Source organism: Canis lupus, chromosome 13 (assembly GCF_003254725.2).
Source record: "Canis lupus dingo isolate Sandy chromosome 13, ASM325472v2, whole genome shotgun sequence".
In the NCBI taxonomy this organism is placed as follows: Eukaryota; Metazoa; Chordata; class Mammalia; order Carnivora; family Canidae; genus Canis; species Canis lupus.
Genome location: NC_064255.1, coordinates 15,445,376 through 15,470,809, shown reverse-complemented (window position 1 = coordinate 15,470,809; position 25,434 = coordinate 15,445,376). Strand labels below are relative to the sequence as shown.

At 39.5% G+C, this 25,434-nt stretch overlaps 1 protein-coding gene and 1 long non-coding RNA gene across 8 annotated transcripts in view; one reads left to right on the top strand and one right to left on the bottom strand.

The window, feature by feature from the left end:
• Window positions 1–9,063: 9,063 nt before the first annotated feature.
• LOC118352237 (uncharacterized) overlaps window positions 9,064–25,434 on the bottom strand; it is a 35,128-nt gene continuing 18,757 nt past the window's right edge. The window contains exons 1-3 of one of the 2 annotated variants that reach the window (XR_004809223.2): window positions 14,063–14,800; window positions 13,228–13,400; window positions 9,064–11,557 (exon numbers count right to left, since the gene is read on the bottom strand). This is a non-coding gene — a long non-coding RNA (uncharacterized LOC118352237). Of the gene's footprint in view, window positions 11,558–13,227; window positions 13,401–14,062; window positions 14,801–25,434 lie in introns of those variants that run through there. The other variant, XR_004809176.2, reaches the window with a different exon arrangement.
• The window catches only part of TRPS1 (transcriptional repressor GATA binding 1), a 257,802-nt gene continuing 253,275 nt past the window's right edge, over window positions 20,908–25,434 (top strand). For 2 of the 6 annotated variants that reach the window (XM_049093362.1, XM_035704095.2), the window contains exon 1: window positions 21,860–22,231. In XM_049093362.1, coding sequence (XP_048949319.1) covers window positions 22,222–22,231 — 10 coding nt within the window. In that variant the 5' untranslated portion in view covers window positions 21,860–22,221. Of the gene's footprint in view, window positions 21,468–21,859; window positions 22,232–22,527; window positions 22,760–25,434 lie in introns of those variants that run through there. The other 4 variants (XM_035704733.2, XM_035703558.2, XM_035703310.2 and 1 more) reach the window with 3 other exon arrangements.

Genomic DNA, 25,434 nt, shown 5'->3' with positions numbered 1-25,434 from the left:
AGTTTCATTTTATGTGCACATTGCCGACTTGTAGACCCTCTCAGAGGGTTGTCATCAGGGGTGTGCTGTTCAACGCCCTTTTCCTAGAACAATAAAAACCCTCCATACTTTTTCAACTTGTCACGTTTTCATTGCATTATAGAATTTAAAGAAGCTTTGAAGATGAAAAAGACTGTACACAATGCTTAAGTGTTACTATTATTATGATGATGATGATATGGTCTACAAGATGTACAAGGGCATTTTGGGATGAATGTATTATGAGTCACAAAGTTGCAACTGAAGACAGCTGTTTGATTGCTACTTGAGAGAGTAGAGTTGAACAAGCCTGAATATGGATGATCTCATTTGGCTTTATAAAAAAACTAAACAGAACACAGGCAGTTAGTTGGATAATATATCTCCAAGGAAAAGAAGAGTTAGTGTAATTCATCTCTTGCTGCAGTATATATCATATTCTTGCTTATAAACTCCAGATAGGATTTCTGTTTCCAAAAGGTCAGATTATCTTTAGCATGGTGACCTCACTCTTTGGTCACAACATGTAAGCTTGCTTTTTATTATTTTTTTTAACTTTATTTATTGCTTTCTTAATTTCTTTGTATTTCCCTCCACTGTATTATAATTCTTGCATGATTGATATGTTCCTTTACCATTTTCTCCTCCTTTGGGAATGAAGAAAAAATTACTTAAAACTTTGGCTTGTATTCATGAGCTCCCGTGCTACAGCAAAGTATGGAGGGAAAATATGAATTCAAAACCTACAACCCACTTAATGCAAGATGCAGAGATAAAAAATTAAATTATATAAGATTAAATAACCAGAAATGTCAAGAATATCGTGTGGTTAATTACCAAATGAGTCAAATAGACCAAAAGGACTACAGATTTAGGCAGGGAAACACTCACATTGTGTTAACCTGGATTATAAAGGTTGTAGCAAAGAAATAGGACTTTGCCAAAATTATATTGCTAGGTAGAAAGGGCCCGGAATGACATTTACACTGAAGGAGTGCTGTGAGAGGTGAAAAGGAAAAGAAGTTTTTCATGGAATGATATGATTAGAAAAAAGAAGCCCGGAGGAGTTCTGGGAAAAAGGATGGAAAAACTGCTGGGGAAAGATTTAGGCAGCTGTTGAATCTAGATTAAGAAGATGAAGCTTCATTCTGAAAGCCTAGGAAAACAAGTATCATATGTAACACTGGATTTATTGATTGATCTACAGACAGATTGATTGATAGAGGGTATCCTAAAATCTGTGGTCACAAAGATTATGAATAGACTAGAAGGATTTTCAAGATTCAGTGGAAAGAGTCCTATGCATGTGGGCATGAATGTAATGAGGATATGGATGCTGAATTCACACTGTTTACCATCTATGAGTTAAGCAATATGGAATCCCTGCAGATTTTGATACAGAAGAAAAACTACATTAAATGGTTTTTAAAACACTTCTTTAATAAATATACAAATGTAGATGAAAGAAGGAAGACAGTGGAGCAAACCAATCAGGCATGAGATGGAGGTCTTAATCAGGGAAAGTGGCCATAGCAAAGGAAAAAAAGATGGAAATAAATAACACAACAAAGGGGGGGGGGGAATCAATGATGTTCCATTGATTTGATGACCGTTGTGCATATGGGATATGGTTAAGAATGAATCAAAGATGAATACATAGTTTCGAGCTCCAGTGACTGAAAGGCTTTGTCTCATAACTTACAAATGTACTTTGTCATTGAATATGCTTGCCCACCTTGTGAAATCTGGATCCATAGTATCTGGGTCACTGAGTGCATGGACCATCCACCCTAAGTAATATTCCAAAATGGAGCGGAGAACATTTGGTTAGAATATTTTTACCTCTGAAGTTTCACTTTATGTGCACATTGCTAACTTGTAGACACTGTAATTAAGACTGCTCTGTTCAACACCGTTTTGAAGAAAAGAATACCATGTCCAAGAGAGCACTAGGTGATTCATTGTAATTGTTGATAGTATTTGATAATATTTCACATGATTTTCAGTGGCTTATATTGCATAAGTAAAGGATAAATATATCATGCTCTCTTGACCAAATGTATTACCAAGGGTCGGATATGTAATTCCCTAAAAGGCAGAGACCACATATACTTTGATAACAATGTAAAAATAGAAGAAGCTCTGTGGGTATCTTGTCCAAAGTTAAGATTTCCACTGAAAAGGAGACTTTAATTTTTGTCTATAAGTAGTTGAATGTACAATATGAAAATAAGAGCTTCCGTTATCAGATCACACAGTCTTAAAGATACAGCTTGTCAAGTCAATAAGTTCTCTTACTGAGGCATGACTCTGTGGCTAAGTTAGGCAGCAGAATATAACGTTTAGGAAGACTATCAATAAACTTGATCAAAAGAGCATTCACCAAAAAGAGTAGTGAAACTAATCTTCCTTCCTCAGAATTTATCATTGACATTGTATCTTATATGTAGCATTATCTCAAGTAGGAATACCTGGGGTGCAAAAGGCCAAAATTACTTTCATGTAATATTATTTTCCTCTACTGAAATATTTATCAAAGACTTAGGCACATGTTCTGATGGTATATTTAAATTTATTTCATTCATGAGAATTTGTTTTAGGAGCAGTTGTGAGGAAAGCTACTTTCACTAATTCACATTTTTGTATTAATTTGCTAATTTTTAAAAAAGATACCTGCTAACTGGCGGGGATAGAGCTATACTACATGATATATAGCTTAAAAGTCAAATCCTGAAGGAGATAACCTACTTCTCCAAATGCTTAACATATCTAAGAATGGCTTGAACTCATATGACATAATCTAACCTAGAAAGGGGTAGGGAAAATATCCTAGCACCAGAACTAAATTTGGTTCTGTTACTTTTTTTTTTTAAACGAAGAAACTGTGTGAACTTGAGAAGTTACTAAATTTCTCTAGGTTCTCATTTCCTTTGCTGTGAAGAGATCAGACTAGGTGCTCTCTCACAGAACTAAGTTTTATGACATTTTATCAGGTGGAGTTTGTGTAGGTAACCAAGTAGGCTGAAGAGAAATCAATAAACTTTGATTTTGAACCTTATCAACACAAGAAAGTGTGGAGCTACTGGCTGGCTCCTTTCTTTGCACTCCTACATTTCCCCCACTGACTGAAATACATAGAAGAAAAAATCAGAGAGAGATAGTAAATGCCAACTTGATTATAGAGCCCGGCAACCCTGAAGGATCCAGGTGAGCTGCCTTAGAAGCTATGAAATTATATAGCCCTATCCATTTCCTTCAAGTGTCTTCAAAAAAGAATTAGTTCCTATGGGCACTTCCATGCCATGCTGGTAAGGATATAATCAGTGCTTAATTTCTGGAGATGATTCGGGCAATACCTATCAGAATGTAAAATGTATATACCTATATTTCAGTAATGCCCTTTCTAAGAATTTGACCTAAGGAGATAACTAGGTGTGAAAAGCTCTACATTCAAGAATGTTCATGATCTTTTTTGCAATTGTGAAAAACTGGAAACAGTATGAAACATAACAGATGGACACTCTTCAGCCGTTACAAATAATGATGTAAATGAAATGGAAAGATGTGGACAACATCTTATCAATTATAAAAGGATTTTTTTTAATATTCGTAGTTTATTTATTTTTATATTCAATTTATTTAAATAAGGGAAAAAAAAGAAACAAAAACAGTTCACCATTTCTCCCACCTCCTACCTCAGCCTCTGGCAACCATCAATCTCTTTCTTCTCTGTGCCTTGTTGTTTTAGGTTTTACGTATAAGATCATGCGATAATTTTCTTTTTCTGTCTGGCTGATTTCACTTAGCATAATTCTTCAAGTTCCATCCACGTTGTCACAAATGGCAAGATTTCATTTGCTTTTAGAACTAAATAATATTCTGTTGTATATATGTAGCACAATTTCTTTATCCATTAATTAATCAGTGGACACTTAGGTTGGCTATTGTAAATAATGCTGCAATGAACATGCAGCATATTATCTTTTCAAATTAGTGTTTTTATTTTCTTCCGATAAATACCTAAAAATGGAATTGATGGATCATATAGTAGTTCTATATTTAAATTTTTTAGGAACCTTTTCATTGCTTTCCATAGTGGCTGCACCAACTTACAATCTCGACAACAGTGGACCAAAGTTCCCTTTCCTCCACATCCTCACCAACACTTGTTACTTCTTGTCTTTTTGACAATAGCCATTCTAACAGGTGTGAAGTGATGTCTCATTGTGGTTTTGATTTGCATTTCACGTGGTTAATGATGTTGAACATCTTTTCATGTGTCTATTGGCCATCTCTTCTTGGAAAAATATCTATTTAGGTTTTCTGCCCATTTTAAAATTAGGTTGTTCATTTTTGCTGTTGGGTTGTATGAGTTCTTTATATATTTTGAATATTAAAATCTTATCAGATACATGAGTTGCATATATTTTCTGCCATTTCTGCCATGAAAATGCCTTTTCATTTTGTTGATAGTTTTATCTCTGTTCAGAAGCTTTTAAGTTTCATGTAGTCCCACTTGTTTATTTTTGCTTTTGGTGTCAGATTCAAAATATCACACCAAAACTTATGTCAAGGAGATTACTGCCTATGTTTTCCTCTAAAGTTTTATGGTTTCAGGTCTTTTGTTCAAGTCTCTAATCCATTTTGAGTTTTTTTTTTTTCATGTTGAGCTTATTTTTGTGCATGATGCATGTGGTGCATTTCATTCTTTTGAACATAACTGTTGAATTTTCCTAACACCATTTACTGAAAAGAATGTCTTTTTCTTGTGTATGTTCTTGACTCCTTTGTCAAAATTGTCAAAAATCAATTGACCATAAAAATGTGGGTTTATTTATGGACTCTATTATGTTTCATTGATGTTTTGTCTATTTTTATGCCAATACCACATTGTTTTAATGACTATAGCTTTGTAATATAGTTTGGAAATCAGAGAGTGTGATGCCTCCAACTTAGTTCTTTCTTGTTAAGATTGCTTTGGCTATTTGGGATTTTTATGGTTCCATACAAATGTTAAGATTTTGTGTTCTATTTCTGTGAAAAGTGCCATCAGAATTTTTATAGAGATTGCACTAAATTTGTAGATTGCTTTGGATGGAGTGGACATTTTTAACAATATTAATTCTTCCAGTCTATGAGCACAGAATATCTTTTCATTTATGTCTTCTTTGATTTATTTCATTAAAGGCTAGAGACTAACATGCCTTACATTACATTTAGGAAAAATTATGTGTGCATGTGTGTGTGTATGTATCTGAGTATAAGTGCATTAATAGGGTTTTAGGTGTTTTTAATTCATTTTTGGCACCTTTTGATAGCACTTGAATCTTTGAGAATCCTATGTATCAATATTTTAAAAATAGAAAAATGAATATGGAATAATTTTTGCTCCTGATGAGCTGAAAGTGAACATAGAACACCTGGATAACAGCTATGCCAATGGTGAGCATTCTTTTTAGATCATGGCTAAGTTGTGAAATATTAAAATTTGGAAAGAAGTTTTTAAATAATACCTAATTATCAGGAATTACAATGTCTGTGCTATGCTTAAGTATTTGTTTGTTTTATCATTATAACCAAAGGATTTCTTTTTTTTTCTGGTTTATAATCCTTGAAATTATGTAACTATTATGTGTTATACTTTATGATAACATTGTTCTAACTTTGAACAGATTTTGTTATTAAGATTTTTTTTAACTAGTATATTTTGTCTTTTCTTGAATGTTCTTGTGAGATACCTGTTTTATCTGTTCAACATCTGAAGCTACTCCTCACTATATACACCTTTCTAGGGCATAAAGGAAAACCTCCCTTTATGGAAGCTAATCATGTGATATTTGCTTTCCTTGAGCTAATGCATAGCCTTTACCTCCAGACATTCCAGCACCAGACTCTAACTAAAGGGCTATTAATGCAAGAGGAAGGTGAGGAGGAATACTTTTTCTTCCTTGGTGGCAGACTGTGGTGATGGCTGCATTGGCAAGTTTCTAAGGCAAAAGTGCCAGCTTTTCAAATGTCAGATATTGAGCTTCATGACCAATGTGGGGCTTGAACTCATAACCCTGAGATCAAGACCAGAGCTGAGATCAAGAGTCGATGCTTAGCCAACTGAATCATCCAGGTTCCCCTTTATCAGTTTAGTTATTTAAAAAAAGAAAAAAAAAGATTTTATTTATTCAAGAGAGACAGAGACAGAGACATAGTAAGACAGAGAAGCAGGCTTCTCGCAGGGAGCCCAATGCGGGACCTGATCCCTGGACAGGGATCACCCCCTGAGCCAAAGGCAGACGCTCAACTGCTGAGCCACCCAGTCCCTATGAGTTTAGTTCTTTTTTTTTTTTTAATTAATTTATTTATTTATGATAGTTACAGAGAGAGAGAGGCAGAGACACAGGCAGAGGGAGAAGCAGGCTCCATGCACCGGGAGCCCGACGTGGGATTCGATCCCGGGTCTCCAGGATCGCGCCCTGGGCCAAAGGCAGGCGCCAAACCGCTGCGCCACCCAGGGATCCCCCTATGAGTTTAGTTCTAAAGATAGTTTTAGTTGTTTCTGAAAACTAAGCTTTCAGTTGGTTTTCTAGCTCTCCCATTGCTTGTCTGAGCTATCAGGTATACTTGTAATAATACATTTTTTTTTTTTTCTGAATCATCCAGTCAGCTTGTGACTGAGGACTCAGCCTAATACACTCAAACTTTTCTGCTTCCTATTACCACACATACATTCATATCTGCATCTTTGCTTTTTCTGTGACACCATGAAGGAAGCATGTCCTTCTCTATCCAAGAAGGAGGGTATGTTATTGATGCTGTCACCATCTTACGCATTTGGCTTCTCACTTTATGCCCTCTCTTATCTGCTTTATCAATCCACATGCATGTTTATGCATCTGCCAATTTAAAAAAGGTGTCTTGCTTCACCCATACTTTGAAATACCTAAGTCTCTGGATCCTTAACTGCCATATACCCTAAAAAGGTTATTTGTGCACATTCCTCTGTCTTCCTCACCTTTGACTCATTCCCCAGGTCTTTTCATTACGGTTTCAGTTTTCATCATTCCACCAGACCGTATTGTGATAAGGTCTCCAAAAACCTAATTCCATAAAATCTAACTCAGGTAACTCGACCTCTTAGCTTCCCACCTTCCTTGAAATAGTTTCCTTCCTCTTGGGTTTTTTGCACCCTGCCCTCGTATTTGTTCTCTCACATGGGTTGCTCCTTCCCAATACCCTTTGTTGGTTGAGAAGAAATCTTTGCCTCTAGTTGACCTCTTTAGCCTCAGTCCTAGAGTCTCAGCTTTTCTATAATTTTTCTAGAAATAATGTAGCTTATTTTCACAGCTGGAAATGTCACTTGTACACTGATGACAAGTGACAATATACAAATGACATTGTATCTTTCCTTCCCAGATCTCTTTACCATAAGTTTTAGACTTCATATCTCCACTTGAATGTCACACTTGCCCCACTAAAACCTGTTCTTTCCCTAATCTTTTTCATCCCTGTAATTGGTATCACCATGGCCCTGTTTCTTCAAGCAAGTAACTGGAAGGTATCTTTGCACTTCCTTTCCTCTTGTTTCTCACATGCAGTTCATCAGAAATACCACCAATTCTGCATGCAAATTATTCCTCATGTCTCCTCACTTCTCTCAACTTCCTTGGATGCTCCCCTAATCTCTTAGCAAAGTGTTCTAATAGTTCTACAACCACTTGTGCTCCAATTCTTGGCTCTGTTCACTTTTTCCTATAAGATCACAAGTTCTAGGGATCCCTGGGTGGCGCGGTGGTTTGGCGCCTGCCTTTGGCCCAGGGCGTGATCCTGGAGACTCGGGATCGAATCCCACGTCGGGCTCCCTGCATGGAGCCTGCTTCTCTGCCTGTGTCTCTGTCTCTCTCTCTCTGTGTGTGTATGTGTGTGTGACTATCATGAATAAATAAATAAAATCTTTAAAAAAAAAAAAAGATCACAAGTTCTATGACAGAAACATCCTTGTTGGTCTTGAATTTTTTGCTCTTATCCCAGTGCCTCACTGATAGTAAGTGTTCAGTAAATATTTGTTTAATGAAAAACTTAAGCAGACCATCAATCAATCCATCAATCAATTGATTAGATTCAGCAGGTGGCAAGTTGAATACTAACTTGTTCAGAAGGCTGGAAAAAAAATCAACAGATGGTGATATGAATTGGATTGGGATACTTTATAAATAAAATTAAAATCCCCATTATCAAGCTGCCAAGTAAAGAACTTGAATGATAAAATTGAATATTCAAAGTAGGTGGACTGAGGTACATTCATGTTAATGACATTGCAATTTATCTCATTTGCAATGGAAATTGCTCTTACTTATAATAATTCAATACAGCCAACTACTATTAATTAACTGGTTAACTTAACAAATAATTATTGAGCACCTATTACATGACAGGTACTTAGGAATGCAGGGAATATAGTGGCAAGCAAAACAGAAAAAAAAACCTGCTTTTATGCAACATATAACTTAGTTAGGGAGAGAGATAAATCAGATAAATAAGTAAACTTATATCATATGATGATAAGCATGGTGGATAAAAAATAGAGCCGGAAAGAAGGACGTAAACTGTCCACTAGGATTTAACATTTTAGATTAAGTGTCCAGCGTGGGTCTCACTGAGGAGCTGACTTTTAAGTAAATATTTGAATGAAGTGAGGGCGAGAACTATGGGGATATTCATGAAAAAAAGTATGCCAAAGGGAACAGAAGATGCACAGGCCTTGAAGAGGTGATATATTTTCATATTAGAAGAATATCAAGCAGGCCAGTGGCTAGACTAGAGAAAACAAAGGTGAGGGTAATAGGAAATCAGTTGAGAGGTAAAGTTGGGGGGAGGGTAAGATTCTTTCTGAGTTATAGTGAGGGCTTTGGATTTGATGCAGAATGATGTGAAAAAAACATATGAAGACTTTGAATAGAGGTGTGGTACATGATCTGGCTCAAGTTTTAACAGGATCACAGAATATATTTCACAATTTTTAGCCTACAAAATTAGTTGAGGGATGCCAATGTAAACCAGGTTCAAAATTATTGTAATTACAGAACTTGCACAAATATGCATTACAGTCATGTACTTAAGACTATAGTAGTTATATGACTTTCTGATATTTTGGCCCAAACAGAAAAAATAAAGAAAAACCCATTAAAGACAATTAAATAATACTTAAAAGCACTTGCAATAATTATATTTCTTTACTTTAGAAAAATTACTTCTAAAAGGAAAAAAATCACCTGATAAACACAGTCTTTCTATAATTGACTAATTTTTTGTGAGGGAAAAGATAATTATTAACCTAGTGATTGCATATCATCACTAAGTATAAAATATAATATGAAATATCTTAATTATTTTTGGGGGGGTAAATGCTGGGGCCAGATTGCTTGGCCTTAAATCCTAGCTCTGTCACCCACCAACCATGTAATCTTGGGCAAGTAAATTTTCTCTCCTTCTGTGCCTCAGTTTCTCATCTCTAAAGTGGGAATCATGATAACGTGTCCTTCAAAGAGTTGTTTTGAGAGTACATGAGACAATAAGCAGAAAGGATTTAATTCATACGTGCATGTCAAAATTTTTAAAATAATAATAATTATTATTATTATTTTTCAGTTGCTGATTTTCAGTCATTGCATTTAAGTGAGAACAGTGAGATGAATAGAATTTTAAGGAGCCTTTCGGGTCTAACATTATATAATTTTATTTAGACTAGAGTAAAACGATGTTATATTTTGCCTTGTCCCAAAGTATTATTTCTTATAAGTGATATTTCATGGATAAATTGGAAAATATGTATTAGAAGGTAAGAATAATCCAAATATTATACTATTTTAAAAAATATTCTATTTATTCATGAGAGACAGAGAGGCAGAGACATAGGCAGAGTGAGAAGCAGTCTCCTCAGAGGGAGCCCGATGCAGGACTTGATCCCAGAACCCCGGGATCACGCCCTGAGCCAAAGACAGAAAGAAGCTCAACCGCTGAGCCACCCAGGCATCACAAAATATTTTACTAATTTAACAGACTTTTTAGATTTGTTGTAATACCCAGGGTCTAGCTTTCTTATGCTTTGGTGTCTTATTCACTGTTACAGAATAACTTTGCTTTAATATATGTTGTGTTTCTAGGTAAACGTAAAATAGACATCCCCAGAGCCACGTTGCATACAATGCAGTGAGTAATAATGAAGCACGATGTCAGTATTTAGTTACTATTAAGATTGATAATAGAAAGGTCGGAAAGATCATTTGTGTCTGTCTCCCTGGTTCTCTACTTAGGCCAATAATCTTAAGATTTTAAAGTTAGCGAGCATGATATATGAAAATATTGTATGCCCACTTAGGCTAACATTAGATATAAACCTTTTGCACTGGGACAAGTTTTAATGTTGTCCTTCATCATTTTGTGACCACTGATGACTTTCTATGAAATTTTTATACCCACGTGTGGGTATTTGAATTCCCTGGTCATCTTCATATGGGGCCTTTCCAACACCAAAGGGTTATCGATATGTTGAGATAAATATTTTGCCTCGTCTCTTTCTTCTTTCAGTAAGTTTTAAGGGTTTTATACCAAAAAAAAAAGCCTTCTATAAAGACAATAGGAGTAATTTGTCAAATAAAGGACACATGTAATTTAAGGTGATTAAAACTGCTAATTTATATTTTTTTTAGATTTTATTTATTTTAAAGAATGAGAGGGAGAGAACAAGGGGTAGGGAGAAGCAGAGGGAGAGAGGGAGAGCTAGAAGCTGACTCCCTGCTAAGCAGGAAGCCCGATGTGGGGCTCCCTCCTAGGACCCACAGATCATGACCTGAGCCCAAGGCAATGCTGAACCAACCAAGCCACCCAGGCACCCTTAAAACTGCTAATTTAAACAGACAATACCCCAGAGCTTGAGAGAACACAAGGAATTCAAAACACATTGCTGTTGTTCACAGCAGTTACTGGATTTTTCCTTTTGAATATATTCACTGCATTTCCAAATCATTCCTGATATCTCTATGTCTTTGCCACTTGAGGGTGAATATGATGTTGAATATCGTTAAAAATTACACAGGGCCATTAAATTCCATAATAGTAGAGTCCTGTGATACTAGTTCACACTGGTTTAAGCCACCAACAAAGAAAACCAGTGAATGTAGGGATTAGAGCTGACTTGGGCTGTGGTGTTATTCATGGACCCCAGCAAAGCCGCAGAACCCAGGATCTGTCTCTCTTGGTCTAAACTCTGTTTCCTCTGCACTTGCTCAGATTTTCTGTGGTGGTGAGATGGCTGCAAGAGCTACAGCCTCACAGCTTCTCAAAACTGAGTGCTGTGGAATAAAAGATCCGGATTTTCTCTCCATTTGTCTCCTGAGGTTTCCTTGGCTTCAACTCTGTCAGGTTCCTGAATGTGATGCTCTGATAAGCAGGACCAGAGTCAGATGCTTGCTTTTCTTGCAGTGAGTCATCTTTATGGATTAAGAACAGGGGCTTCTACTTCCTCCGGAGCGAAACCAGTGGACTATCTCTAGAGAAGAGAGAATGGATGTTAGTAGCTTAAAAAACTAGCAAGTGCATACCACAAGTGGACACACTCACAGACACACACACGTATGTCACAATTGCAAGTTTTAATGTCAAGTTAAAACCGGAGATTGGAGTCCTAGTTGTACCACCAGAGTAAAGGTATAGCATAATGAGACTTTAGGCCCTTCACCCATTTAATTTTATACCTGACTACATGTTTGCCTTCGGCTCTATTATTACACATGCTTCCGTTTGCTTACCTACAAAATGGGGATTATAGCGATACCTACTTCACAGACCATTTGTTCATATTAAATGAACTACTGTCTGTGAAATACTTAGAACAGAGCCTGGCACATAGCAAGCGCTGCATAGGTGTTAATCATTGTGATTACTTCCATGTGTATTTGGGTACTACAGTCCTTCACTCTCCAGGTCTCTGTTTCTAGACTTGTAAAATTAGAGGAGGGGACTGAATTGCAATAAAAAGCCAATGTTTTGTCATTCTATGCTTTCATAAGCATGTGAGTTATCTTCTATGACAGTCTGTACCAAGATATCTTTGAAACAGGAGGCCTCAGGTACTTTACAAAGAGGCTAAATTTTGCAATGATCTCAGTAGAAATTATACAGTTTTCATCTAATGATATTTTGGACGAGAAAAGAAACCCACTGCCCAAAAAGTATAGTTGAGGAATATGTACTTGTTAGAGTAGCTTGTGGTTGAGTCATAGAAAAAGCTTAAAAAATCAGAAAAATCCTCAGCTCTGACCTCTACTCTATCAATGGAATATCTTGCTGGCTTTGTAATGAAACGTTGAGTAAGATTTTAGTTTTTGTGTAATGACATTATAAGTCACAGTAAGCAGTGCATACCGCCTAGTAGGACAGATCATAGAGTTACAAACTATAACCAATGCTTGGACCATGATAACATATTCCATATTTTAGTCTATGCAAATTGTTCAGATGTACCGTACAGAATGGGTTGTTTCTAGATGGCTACTTTATGGTCATTTTCACTTTTATGGTCTGAAGGTGGTACTGCCTTTACTCACAAGTATGAGCTCAAGATGCAGTGGCATGTCTCTTTAAATAAAATAAAATTTAGTTGTAAGTACCTCAAAGTGGTCTTGAGATTTTACCTTTTAGAATCTAACATATAGCAACTGGAAACTCATGGCATAATTGAAACAGTATTTGCATTCTCCGTGTGCTTTTGTGTATAGAAGAGATAATAGGAGGTATGTTTTGATTATGTTTCCTTGTTTAAAAGAGTTTGTTATACATGTAAATATATGTGTATGCATTGTGCTATGATATTCTGCATGACTAGTTATATAATTGGATATGAGTAGTTCAAGGATCTTGTCCAGGACTGCTTTAAAAAATACGTTAAAGAATATTGAGAAAAGATTAGGTGGTACTGCCTAGAAACTTAGTTTAAGACTGTGAATAACAGGAAAAAAGGGTAATTAATATTTTGCAAAACAGCAAGCACAATGATCATGCAGTGGTTCTCTGTAATTATTTGCCTTGCCCCTTATCTACATCTTTGGGAAGGATGAATAAAATAGTTGGAAGTCTCAGATATTATTACTAATGCTTTCAATCTTGAACTTGTGAATTTCTTGGGGCTCGAGAAATTCCCCTTATTCCCAGGAGTCTTACCTTGTTTATCTTACTGACTTAATTAGCTTTGAACCATGAGTGTCCGTGCTTCTCTTTCAGACAGAGCTATCTCCAGAGTCTAGACTAGAGCAAATTGGAACAAGTGCCCAGGGCTCTGCTCTGCTGGGGAAACCCCACAGCTGGGGCTGCTGCAGTGGATCTGTGCATGTTGTCTAGGGAGGAAGGAGGAGGAGGTGGGAGTTAATACAGTAGAGTGTGATGATCAAAAACAATTAGCACAATTTACAGAGCACCCCAGCTTTTGCCTACCTCATGAAAGGGCAGTAACTCTAGTACCTTGTGCACTACAAACAACTGTAAATGACCTTCCATATATGAACCACCTTATCATTGACATTAACACATGCCTTCATGCATTCACCCAGCTACATTGATCGAGGTCTTTGTATTTTCACATTTGTATTGGGTTATTTAATATTTGTCATAGTCAAAGGATTCTCCCTCTCATATCTTGGAGAATACAAGAATCACAAGGTGCGCTTACTAAAATTACATTCTCAGGCCTCACCTCCAGAGATGCACTTCAGTAGGTGAGGCCTATATACTTGTATTTTTAGAAGTACCCAAGATCATTTAAGAAACATTTAATTAGATCATAAATCCCATAGATGGAGAACATGCCAGCTCACTTGCCATTGGGCTACCTACACTTAACACAGTGTCTGGCACACAATATTTACTCAACATATATTTGTTTAACTTTACTGAATTATATTATGAAGACTATGTTAGAAAATGTAGGTTCAGAGATGATTTTATCACAAGTCCTTCTATATTGGTTAGAGTCTAGGCAGATAACACATGGCACACTCACAGAAGAATTTGAAGAGAGTTTAATGGAGAAGGATCATTGATAAAGTTGAGAGCAAGGGTCGGGGAGAAAGAAAGGGTGAAACGTTCAGGGTCTCCCAACAGCCAGAAGCAGCTGACTTCAGGCCTAAAATCACAAAGGGATAGGAAGCTTATTTCTGGAATCCTATAAGAGAATAGTCGTGGTAGAGGGCCTGCTCAATAGGGAGGGAATCAGGGGAATAAGTATCCTGACTGTCTTTTTTTTTTTCCCATTCCCTGAGCTGATGGTGTCATTAGTCAAACTCTTCCAAAAACCAAATGGCAAGGGAGCCCAGGTGATGTAGTGTTTCTCCTCTCATGGCAGAAAGAGAATGGGCAGAGTAGCTTCCTTCCAGAAGCTGGCAGCCGACAGTCTTCTTCCTACTTGCTTGTCTAAACACCAGTCCTTTCAAGTTATCTAGATGCACCAAGGATAAGTCAGTTCTGTGAACACAAAGCTGAAATGTTAACTAAACCAAAATTTTCATTTTCGAGATGAACACACACTCCTAGACACATACCCCATGTATACACACATGCACACTGGCTTATACACACTCACGTTTCCACGGGATTCATAATATTATGAAACATGATCCCTGTGGGAACCTGGACATTTGGATCTATACCATCAATTAAATATCACCGTACTGTTTGGTAACCTAACTTCTGCAAAAATTAATAGGTATCAGTAGATTGATGTATGCTAAAATGATTCAAGAGTTTGATGTTAAATAATATAAAGAAAAAAGCCATTAATATTTGAAGAGATCATTTTCCTGTACCTCAGTTTTACAACTTTCCTAACTCATGCTCTGGCTTCCAAAGCTACAAATAATCCCTTCCCATCTAAAATTTCTCAGCTTTTAGCCTCATTTTCTGTACCCTCACATTTTAATGCCTAGGATTTAGTTAAAGATCATTTAATTCACTATTTTTAGAGCAACATGGAATTATGAACCCAAACTTAATGATAATGAGGACAATATTTCAGAGGAGGACAAACGTCTTCTCTGATACGTTGCCAAAAATATGCTGCTGAGATGAAGACCACCCAGAAGCTTCAATTGGCACATGATGCATCAGCCCATATGTATTAAAGAAAAAAAAGAAGAGGAAGAAAGGAAGAAAAGACCACATGGAACATTTGAAACTTGGGCTCAATAGTATGTTTCTAAGTAAAATGTAAAAAGGTTGTTCCAATGTCCAAACTCAACTGAACAGATGTTATTGAATACCTATGACTTGATGGTCTTCTGCCCTCAGGAATCTTACAGTTTAGCAGGGTCAGGAGATAAAGTCAGCAAATAGCATTATACAAGTCACTCTGATGAATCCCCAGCTGGAGAAAGCAGCGAGTCCCATAGAAACTTAGTTCCTGTATTGCTGATTCTGATTTGGAGTTTGGGGAAGGCTTCACACAAAAGGCAGAATCTGAGTTTGACCTTAGAAAAAGAGAGAGTCTTTTGCATGGAGAGTCGGTATGGAAGGCCCTTCAAAGCCTTCCACGGAGAAGGTGGCAGTGAGTATAAAACATTCTGAAGTGTCAAAAAAGATGTGGGAAATATCTCAGTCCATGGGTCAGGAGACTGGCCTGTGTGGAAGAGTAGAATGATGCATGAGACTAGAAAAGTGTTTGGGACTAGATTATGGGAGGACTTGAATGGCCTACAGCACTTTGGCGTTATTCTTTTGGCAGTTGGGAGTCATGGGATTTTTGTCCTGAGGAATAGACACTGCAGAAGGGAGATGATCTGACCTGCTAGCTCCGTAGAATCATGAATAGAGGGCAAGAGAATACAGAGGAGAAGCTCAATGGGATGTCTTGGAAGAGATAATAACTTTTTAATTTGTGAAGAGTTCATGTGGATGGAAAGAAAGGCAGTAGGAGTCACAAAAGCCTTCAGAAAATAAACAATGGGAGGACTTGGTAACTGATTGGATGTGGGGCCTGTGGGAGAGGGTATTACCAAAGATGTCAAATGTCTGAGGTTTCTGGTCTAGATGACTCATAACTTTAACAGAGATAGGGTTTGTCTATTTCCTTCCTCCTTCCATGTTGTCTCTCTTTATAGCCTCCTCTTCCTAAATTATGGTATTAGACTTATATCATTCAAATTCACAAGTTTGAATTTCTGGTGGAATATTTCAGTGTGAAAAATAGGCAACATTGGGTGTTGGGCTTGGTGATATACGACTGAGAGTAAATTGTAGTTTGGAGAGTGGTTGGGGTGAGAGAGTACAGCAGGAGAAGATAATAGAGCAGAGGGCAGAAATAGGAAGAACATTGGGAAAAGCTATGTTTCAAGGTCACATGGTGGATCTGGGTTAATTCAGATGTAAATGCTCTCTATTACTTAAGAGAATGGAGTGAGCCCGGCTAGTTCCATAGTGGTTTATTTTGAATACACAGCACTGAGGGATCCTGACGAATTCTCCTTTCACTCAAATGGATAGTACATGTTTGGACATTCATAAAACCTACTGAAAAAGCAAGAATCATCATTATTATTCTGGGGCACCTTGGCAGGGATTTCGTGTGTGTGCGTGAGTGTGAGCATGTGCATGTGTGTGTGAGCACGCCTGTGTGTGTCTACACCTCAGAAATTTGTTTCCTCTTTTAATTAAATAAAGCCTATGTTTGTTGGCTTTTAGGGTGGGCTGCAAGGCCCATCTGTTTAACTAGGCAGTTGCCTGATACTGCAGGGGGGAGGTTTGGCAAGTGGAAGTGTGAATTTGAATACCAGATACAGGCTATTTAAAGCTGAATTTATCTTTAATAAATTCACCCAGAGGTGTTCAGAAATAGGTAGTTTGGAAAATGATCATAATTTGTGCAGAAGAGTTTCTTTCTTTCTTTCTTTCTTTCTTTCTTTCTTTCTTTCTTTCTTTCTTTCTTTCTTTCTTTCTTTCTTTCTTTTTCTTTTTCTTTTTCTTTTTAAAGATTGAGTGGTGCATGATTGAGAGAAGAAATAGACTCAGGGAAGTTCATCTTTGCTATCCTCTGTTCTTTCAAGTCTTACCACGAAGGAGGGCAGACTACTTGAACTATTGCTTTTGATATGCTGGAAGGCAAAATGGTCTTCCATTCTATAAGATTTAGTACTAATTTGAGAGCAAATAATACATAAATATTTTCTTGATAGTATGTGTTAGGGCAGCGGGCATTTAGGACCAAGGGTTGTCAATCTTTGAGGTTTCTGAAAGGACTAGCAATTTATGACGTGTTAGGGTAAACAGTTGGATTACATTTCTGAGATACGTGTTCCATCAGGTAAAATCATTGTGATTACAGGCACTAGAACTGTAAGTAAGTTATGTGTTAAAAGGTTGAAAATGTAAAACAAGTATGCTTGTGCTTAACTACTAATCCCTCTTTGTATCTGTGCTGAATAAACTACAAGAAAAGGGAAAAAGGAGATGTTTAAATAATAGAACAGAAAAAGTGCATTATGCAATTTAAATAAAAAATAAGCATTAATACCCGTCAAGGTATGTTTCATCAGTGATCCAGCCATAAGAGAATATTCCAGAATTCAAAGAATTATGAAAGATTATAAAGAAGTTATTTTACTTGGAAGTTATTCCTTTTGTTTGCTTTCAGGAATTTCTCTTAATTTCTTCTTTATTTTCTGATGTACCCTATGAAGGCACAGGTTGTTATTCTTACACCCAGACTCCATTGTTCAGAAATGCATTGCAAATAAAAGCAAAAGAATAGTTTTTAAGAGCTTTGCATATGCTTGACAGCAGAAGATAATAAATGTAAATAAATCTTTAATATTTCCCCTAATTCGGTTTGTGCCATGCAAATGTCAGGACTATAAAAACAAATCAACAAACATTTGAAGGAAAACAATATACATAACTCATTTTATATATTAAAAACAACTGTCAAACAATTATGATCTCATGTATTAGTTGGTTGTTTTGAAATATTCCTACTAGAATTAAAAAATGCTACGAGGGCCTTTGAGCTTAAACATATTGTGTCAATCAAGAGCATATGTAATATATCTAAAGCATGAGGTAAAAATTTTCTTCATAAATTATTTCATAAATAAATAAGTAATTTGCTTGAAAAAGTTTACAAAAATATTTGTGCTTTTATTAAGTTCTCTACAGATCTTTTGTGGTTAATGTAAAAGGATTGATACAGACAGCATTTTGATCTGCTGCACTCTAACTTGAAATACAAAAAGTAACATGAAGAGATTCTTCATTTCTCAGGCAAGCTTTAGCAAAATTGAATCCGTGAAACTTCATTCATTAAATTTTTAAGTGACCATGAATTTGTTGGCTTCAGTACCTGAAGGGTAACTTTATCCTTTCAATTAAAGGACATAATTCACCCTCAGACCTTTGGCTTTAACTTTTTATATAATATATAATTTTGGGTACACTTAATGGTCAAATTTTGTATTATTACAGGTGGAAAAACACCAGCCATCTCAAGGGTTTTGTGCTTGCAAAAGCATGTAATTTAATTTTTTTGAACCAATTTAATCAATGATTGTTTCATGTGAGTAAATTTACACTCTCAACGATTGCCTTAGATTTGAGGGTGACGGAGAGGAAGATTACTTCCCCCTTTAAAATGCCATTTAAATCTTGGGGAGCAGAAGGAGATTAGGGGATAATCCTTTTGATATATTGTACTATTTAACTTTGCTGCTAAGATGCTGTAGTCTCAGATTTTAGCAGTTAGATACCAGTTCCAGCAGTTTTAGGTGGTATTAACCCTTTAAGCACAAACGGTTTCACTCTTGAGGTGCCTATTTCAAAATTTATTTGATCTAATAGTTTTAGTTAGTCATGGCTAAAGAATGTTTCACTCAGATCCTTTTTTTTCTCCCTGAATAAAAATGCCTCTCACTGTGCTGTGCATATTTCCATAAAACTTGGTAAGCTAATTTATGGCTTAAAAAAGAAAATAAAGGTCTATATTTAATATGTGAATACTTTTTACAGTGGAAATTGGTGGTGGACAGTATTAAATGACTCTAGTGTGGAAATATGCAGGTGGTCATTAGTAGCTGACTATGAGATTTACTCAGGATTTTGATATTAATTTTCCCTGCAAGCAGGACTATATACATAAATATAACTCTGTTCCCAAATTAATTTAAATTGATGATAACATATGAATTAACTCCACGCATCTAAGGTTCATTGTCTTCTCATTCCTTTAGGGAATATATAGTCTGCCTTATTGTGAAATTGCATTTTGACCACTCTTACTTGACCAACTTTTCTATCGCAAAAGAATTACTGCCTTTTTTTTTTTTTTTTTAAACTCATGGAGTGTGTATGGGACACGCTACCAAAATTCTTCCGGAATAAAAGTGCTACAAAAAGGAATCACATATCTGCCTGACTAGGTATATTAAGAGAAATGGAGACCTTACAGAAAAGGGAGTAAGTTTCTAAAAGCACATGCTTATGTTTTAATTTTTTTTTTTTTTTTTTTTAAGAAATGATTGGCTTTTTCACTTCTGGTGTTTCAAGAATACATTCATCTTTTAAAAGATGCAAGAATCATTTAGTGGAAAATATTTTGGAGGAAATTACTCCATCTTCATTTCACAGATTCGTGATTGTCACCTCCAAAATTCCAATTTCAATCATTTTGTAGTTTGGAGAAGGAAGGATGCTTCTCCTTTTAGCACAAAATTACTTTAAACTGACTTTCACTAGAGGAAAAACATGCCACTTCAAGTCACCCAACTGAAGAAAATGAAGTCCAAACGCCCAAGAAGTGTTTACTTAATTTTTAACACCTACTATACTTTGAATCCTGTCATGGGTCTCTTTTATGCATTGTTGATCTTTAAAAGTCAATAAAAGAAGAAGAAGAAGAAGAAGAAGAAGGAGAAGGAGAAGGAGAAGGAGAAGGAGAAGGAGAAGGAGAAGGAGAAGAAGAAGAAGAAAAAAACCTCGCTCAATTCAGTAACTTCATGTGGAGGGAATTTCACTCAACAATGAGAGTATTGGGAGATGTGAAGTAGTAAAAAGAATGTCATGCTTTCATGCAGTTTCTTATCTGCTACTAACGCCCACCCCCCCTCCCCAAGATCAGCAGGTATGAATCTTGCAGCATTTGAATAATGTCCCCATTTTATCTGTTTGGCAGCACCCCCTTTAAGCACCCCTTGAGCTTGCTAGCTGCTTCCTAGGTCAGAAAACCATAGCAACCCCAGTCCGCACTTCTCCAACTCAGGACAGAGTTCAAGTCGCTCTCCTCCAGCCCTCCTGCCCTCCGATGCATGCGAGACGCTGGCCACGGGCTAGGTGTCCCGGCTCCTGCCGGTCCCAGGCACGGGGCGGGGGAGGGGCCGCTCGCGCACACACACGGGGCCGCGCCGTTTAATTGGGAGGGAGAAGGGAAAGTAACATCCGAAAAGGTAAAGGCACTTTGGAGTTCTTTGGATTGTTGGCGACAGCATCTCCGGGTGCTCCGGGACCGTCGGCTTGGCCGCCGCGCACCGGCCCCCACCTGCCCCCCCCCGCCCCCCGCCCCCCGCCCCGAGGTAGGTCCCCGTCTGGACCGCGGTGCTCCTAAAGCTTTCGGTTTTCGCCTGGGTCTGCAGCCCGCACGTTCACCCACGGGGGTGGGGGAGGAGGAGGGGGGAGAGGCGGGGCGGGAAGGTAGCCGGGTCCCGGCCCCGCGCAGCTCTCATTTGCGGCGCTCGGACTCGGGCGAAGTTGTCGCGCAGCCGGCTCGCCGCGGCCGGGGCCGGTCCCGGCGGGCGGCGGCGGCGGGTGCTGGGAGCCGGGCGGGGCGGCGGCGGCGGCGGCGGGCGGCGGGCGGCGGGGCGGGCGGCGGCGGCGGCGGCGCGGGGACGCGCGCTGTCTCTTTAAGGGAGCTCGGTCTGGGGTGGCGCTTTCCTCCGCGAAGGCTCCTTTGATATTAATAGTGTTGGTGTCTTGAAACTGACGTAATGCGCGGAGACTGAGGTCCTGACAAGCGATAACATTTCTGATAAAGACCCGATCTCACTGCAATCTCAAGCGTCCTCTTTTTGGTGCTGCTCGTTTCTCCAGACCCCGCGTCCTCTCGATCGCTCTCTCGCCTTCCTATTTTTTTTTTTTTTAAACAAAAAACAACACCCCCCCTCCCCTCTCCCACCCGGCACCGGGCACATCCTTGCTCTATTTCCTTTCTCTTTCTCTCTCTCTCTCCCTCCCTCTTTCTCTCTCTCCCTGTTTTTTCGTCAAGGGGGGGAGGGCAGGGAAAGGGGGGGAGGCAGGAAAGACCTTTTTCTCCCCCCCCTCCCCCCCAATAATCCAAGATCAACTCTGCAAACAACAGAAGACGGTTCATGGCTCTGGCCGCCGCGCCACCATCTTTCGGGCTGCCGAGGGTGTTCTTGACGATTAATCAACAGGTAAGGAGGGGCCCGGGCGGGCGGCGGGGCCGGGGGCCGCGGGCCGCGGGGGGCGCGGGGGGCGCGGGGGGCGCAGGGGGGCGCGGGCGCCCCTCGGCCGGGCCCGGGGCGCCGCAGCGCGAGTGCTGCGCCCGCGCGTGTGTGCGCGGAATGTGGGCGATCGCGAGCGGGGAGCCCTGGGAATTAAAAGTGACTTTCTTTGAAAAAAAAAAAAAAAAAAAAAAAAGCAAGCAAGCAAGCAAGCAGGCAAGCAAGAGGGAGAGTGTGCAGAAAGCCAAGCGCAGGCTTCTCGGGTTTCACATGCATTTTCTTTCTTCCTTTTTGCGCGTGTGATTTCTTTCTTTCTTTCTTCTCTTCTGCTCTCTTGCCCCCCCTCCCCCCCTCCCTCCCTCCTCCCTCCCTTCCTCCGCTCCTTTCGGTGGGTCTGAGGCCACTGAAGCCTTAGAAACGAGCGACTTCAAACTGCAGTAGCCCCTGGAGTCAGGAGGGTCAAGTTCAGCCGCCAGGGAGGAGGAAAAACAAATCCCCATTTGCCAAAAAAAGAAGTTTCAGGCCGGTGCCCCCTCCCCCTCGCAGCCCCGCTCCCCCTCGCTGTCTCTTTCTGGCTGATTTTAATTCTCTCCTACCGGGCGCAGCGGAGGAGCTGGAGGTGGCTGGACCCGAGGGGCCGCCGCCGCCGCCGCCGCCGCCGCCGCCGCCGCCGCCGCCCGCGTTCCGGGGCTCCTGGCAGGCGGGGAGCAGACTAGGCACCAGCATGCGGAGTAGTAAGTTGGGCCAACTTGGGAGGCTCGGGAGGGCCCCGGCGAGGGGCCTCCGTGCGGTCCCCGAAGTGGGGAAAGCAGCCCGGGACCGGCTCGGGCTGTGAAGAGTTCGCAGAGCCAGGCTGCAAACTTTTTGCCTTGCAGGCCCGGCCGGGCTGGGGACGGCGGGTGTCGCATCCCCCGGCGGACCCGCCTGTGCGCGGCGCGGGGCGGCTGGCGCGGGGCGGCCGGCGGGGGTCCGTGCCCTGCCCGTGCCATGTGGCGGGGCCTCGCGGCGCGGGCGCTGCGGCAGGGCAGAGGCGGGGGCAGACTTCCTCGGCGGCGCGGGGATGCGCCCTGGGTCGCGGGTCAGCGGACACTGGACGGTGATTAAATGCCTGACAGCGGTGGGACCTCCGGGCGGACGGGCGCGTCGCCTTCTGTCTAGTTCCTGTTTGGGCTCCAGACAAACGCATCCCTGAAAGGCCAAGGCAAACACCGCTGTCCCTTCAAATGACTCCAGGATTATAGGACCCCGTGAATAATTTGAGGGTGAGGCGGAGGTGGGAGCTGTTTGAAGTGCAAAAGCTGCTTTTTTTTTTTTGTGGCTGGGGAGGCTTTTCTTTTCTTTCTTTCTTTCTTTTTTTTTTTTTTTTTTGTTTTGTTACTACCTGTGTGAGATGGTGGTGCTCCCCCCCCCCCCCAACCCGGGGAAGTCAAGTAACCGGTTTTATGGCCCCAAGACTCTCTAAAGCAATTTAAGTTAGAAGGCGACAAGGACTGGTGGGCTTCAGAGGGAAATCTGGGGCTGATCACGTTTTAGGGCTCGCTTCACTTCCTCCTGTCTCTTTAGGCCTCAAAACTGATACTCTTGAAAGTTTTTGAGCGAGAGCGGTGGGTCTTAATGATGAATCCCAATTAGGATAGACTATTCATCCTTTTCCTATTTTCGAAAATCACGGCTAGAGTTTCTAAGGGAGGTAAGTGAAGAGAGGAGCTCAGCAGAGAAGTGAAATCGCAGACAAGTTGGGCCGATTCATTGAACTTTTATAGATCCATTGAACTTTTGTAAACGCACCAGGTGAACAGGGGAAGGTCTGGGAGGAAAAATAAGCACAAAAAGGAAACTGGAGATAGGGCCGGGGAGGGAATTAGAGAGACATGATAACTCTAGGCCTGGTGGTTGGCTGAAATTTGATTGTTCAAAGCAAAAATTATATAGGGAGCTCTAACCACTCTTCAGAATCCTCCTGCTCTTAAGTGAAAAACCTATGGATCTTGCTGGCATCATGTTACTTTCCTGCTGGTTTTAGGAAAAGTTGATCATTTAGAAGAGGCTGCCAGAGTTAAAAATGCAAGGGGCAGCAAAGGAAAGTAATGCGGCGGCCAGTTCTTGACGTGGACAAAATGAGAATGAAAGTTTCTGAGCTCACTGTTGTCAAGTTTCTTACAAGTTGCTCATTTGCTTAGAACGCTTTCTCAGATATTCCACCGGTTAATGTAAAAAAAAAAAAAAAAAAAAAAAAAAAGGCAAACTAGCTCTGTAATGGTGTGGGCTTTTTTTTTTTTTTTTTTTTTTTTTTCCTTTCCCCAAGTATGCCAGGGTTGTGAATAAATACAGGGTTTGTATGGGAAGATGAAGCGTTTCCTGTAAGTTGTGATGCTGACAGGACAGTCTGGAAATGATACCAACATTTTGAGGATTTTTTTTTTTTTTTTTTTACCTTTAAGTGAAAGTTTATTAGTGACATGCTTCATCTTAACAAGTCAAACATATTGTTCTTAGAGCTTATCTCTCCTCAGATTTCATAACTTCCTTTTAAAGCCATACCCCTGGATGGAAACATCCCTAGATTCAGTTAAATAGACAGGGCCACGGGCGTGCTAAGGTTTGACGATTATTTTTGAATATTAACAGTGTGAAAATAAAAGTCCTGGCGGGGAGGTAGAGCTCGAATGCCGCGTCATGACTTGATTTCTCTAAATGTGAGGCATTCCGAAGCCTCACTAATACTCTGTTGACAAAGTATTGCTAACCACGGGTGAGTTGATGTGCACGGCTTCCTGATCTGTCTATTCTATGGTAGGCTCTAGGTGTGTAGAATTCTTTCCTACACGTAATCATCAACCCTGATGCTCTCCAAATAAATGGTGGAACATAGTAGTAAGTTCCTTATAAAAAGTTTGTCGGTCCTTTGAATTCTGGACGCTGTAAGGGTGTCTGTTGCTGTTCAGATGTTGTCCTTTGTCTCTGAAAGGTAACAGTAAAAGTAAGGAGAAAGGTGTCATAGTAGTAGTGAGGTCTGAGGTTGGTTTTTAGAGCTCACGTTCCGATGATTACTGTTTTAAACAATGTAATGCAATTTTTGCTTGAAAATAGGTTAGAACCTATGATAGCATGTTCACCATAAGTGTTGTACGTGCCTCTTGCATATTTTCACTATTATTTTTACTTTTCTTTTAAGTCACATACTACTCCTGAGTTTACTCCGATTGTCAGAGTAGAACCCTGTGTAATACACATAAGGGAATCTTCATTCATGAAGAAACCCTTCAAAACAGGGAAATGAAGGCATCTGTGGAAAAGCTGCTTTTAAGTTTTTAGTGTTTCAGTGATGTTTCTATTACTGTTATTATTTGATGCGTGTGTGTGTGCGTGTGCGTGCGTGTGTGTGTGTGTGTAGACAGAGAGAGAGAGAGAGAGAGAAGAGAGAAATATCACAATTTGTAGTTAATGATCTGCATGTTCCTATTAAGATATGCCAAAGGGTGATAAGTTTTAATAAACTCTTTTCTTACCTTCTTTGTGGAGGTAAATAAGCGTTAACCAAAATTTTTAAGAAGACTTGTTGGAAATTGTTTTTGAGGCTAGAACTTTATTTGGACTTTGAAGTAAGCACAGATATTGATAACCGGCCTTTAAGTGTTTTTTTAGAATGTACGTAATATAGACATTATTTTTTTTTTTAAATTCACTGCCCCTTTTGGTGGCAGACAATAATGTAATAATAGCACTATGCTATTGTGCATAAAACAAAATAGACTTTAAGAAAGTTACGGGCAGGTGTTTATAATTGATTTAAAGGGAAAATTATTATTTTTGAAATAAGTAATGCACTTAAAATAAAATGACTGGTGCACATTAAAACATATTCTTATTAAGATAGTCTCTGGTGTGTAAAATGAAGCCATTCATTCAACAGACTGACAACTTTCCACTTGGTATT